The sequence below is a fragment of the Cyprinodon variegatus genome, unplaced genomic scaffold (genome assembly GCF_000732505.1).
Source record: "Cyprinodon variegatus isolate N-32 unplaced genomic scaffold, C_variegatus-1.0 Scaffold2335, whole genome shotgun sequence".
NCBI classification, from domain to species: Eukaryota; Metazoa; Chordata; class Actinopteri; order Cyprinodontiformes; family Cyprinodontidae; genus Cyprinodon; species Cyprinodon variegatus.
In genome coordinates, this window is record NW_015152788.1 from 30,937 (window position 1) to 32,783 (window position 1,847).

Here is a 1,847-nt window from a genome sequence, read left to right on the forward strand (position 1 = left end):
GATCTAGGTCATACAGAGAAGATTTTAATAAAATATTTCAAATGTAAAGAAAGAGTAAAAACCAGATCATGAGGCAGCATATCTAATATTCTGAATAAGACACATTTGTACAGAAGTGTGATCATTTTTTTGTGTATGGAATGTGTCCACACATTCTACACTGCAAAAAATTAAATCTAAATAAATCTTTTTTTTTTTTCTTAAAATGAGAGCATATGTTCTTGAATTATGGTGGTAAGTGAGACACTTTTCCAATGAAAGAAGACAATTTACATTTAAGATAAGAATAAAACAACTGCATAGTCATATTTCAATTGCATATTACCTAATTAGCTAATTTTAAGAGTAAATATAGTCATTCCACCATCAAATCATCTTATTTACCTGCTCAAATGAAAGGTAAATACACTTTTAAGGATTGTTGATTTATTTCTAGATCCTTTTTGCATTGAAAGTCTCTGTTCATGAACTGTAATTAAGCTCTTTGTCTCTCAGGTCCTGGATGTTTCAGGAGCCGCTGTGATCCAGAAGGAGCTGCCACTTTGCCAGGTGGACATTTTGGATGACTGCGGCCATTCTGTTGCCTTGGAGAGGCCAGGAAGTATCGCTAAACTCATGATGGACTTTGTGATGAGTTAAGCAAAAGAATGACGTTCTGTAAGGATGGATGGATGATGGAGGAGGAAATTTTAAAATGCTGATCTTTATTAATAACATTCCATGGGATGAATTTTAATTTTGTTTAGCAGAAAAACTGACAGGTTTTTATTTCTCTTTAGGAAAAATGTTTATAGATTATCAACCCACAGGTTTTTCATTCTACAATAAACTGGGACTAAAAAGCCAAACTGGGAACTGTGGGTAACTGGTTACTGATTCCTGTGTGATTTTCATTCCAGATGTTTTTTGTTAAAATAAATGTGTTGCTCTAATGATGGATCAATAATTTCACACAAAAATCTTCAAGAATTTAAAGATTCAAATGGTTTAAAAGAAAAAAATCTGTATGATTTATTTATTTTTGTATCATTTGACGACAAAATTACAGCACAGGATACCATTTCAAATATATATTTTAATATTTTCAGTTGGGTTTTAAATAATCATATAGAGAAGATTGAAATGATTTAGATACAATTAATCTGGAGATAATCAGATTACTCCCCCATTGCTGCTGACACAAAACACAAGTTATAATAAAGATTTAGAATCACCACTATCCAGTCAGTGCATTTCCACTAATATACGTTTATTTACATCTTTTATTACAGTGAGGAAAATAATTGTTTTAACAGTCTGCTATTTTGCAAGTTCTCCTGCTTAGAAATCATGGAGAGTCTGAAATTGTCGTCGTAGGTACATGTCCACTGTGAGAGACATTTCAGTCTGAAAAACTCACACAAAGAGAAACTGATGAAGCCTTAGCTGCGATGGTGGAGGAGGGGCTGGAGGTGGGTTAAAACAGGGTCATCTGAATGAAGTAACACAGTCCATCCACCGCCTGCCCACAGGAGCAGACAGGTGCGTATCGGAGGCCTTTTAAGATGAACTTTGGATGCTGATTGGCTTTCGTGGAGGTGTAGTTTAAAGCTGATTGGCCGTATCGCAGGTGGGTGTAGAAAAGCAATCAGTTTCTTCAGCTGAACTTCTGCCTAGGCTCTATTAAAAAAATAAAAATTATCAAAATATATGTGTCATGGTCTTGGTCCTGCTGTTCTTTACTTTGCTCCTTGTTTTCTAGATTTATTGGTTTAATTCCAGTTTTGTTGTATTTCTAGATTTATATTAGTTCTCATGTTTTTCTGTTGTCCTCTTTTGCCCTCTTGTGTGTGTTGCTTTCCCCTTGG

At 34.5% G+C, this 1,847-nt stretch overlaps 1 protein-coding gene across 1 annotated transcript in view; it reads left to right on the forward strand.

Annotated features, from left to right (window-relative positions):
- The window catches only part of LOC107080796 (monoacylglycerol lipase abhd6-B-like), an 8,974-nt gene extending 8,335 nt beyond the window's left edge, over window positions 1-639 (forward strand). Inside the window, exon 5 of the mRNA XM_015369001.1 lies at window positions 480-639. Coding sequence (XP_015224487.1) covers window positions 480-639 — 160 coding nt within the window. The remainder of the gene's footprint in view (window positions 1-479) is intronic.
- Window positions 640-1,847: the final 1,208 nt, after the last annotated feature.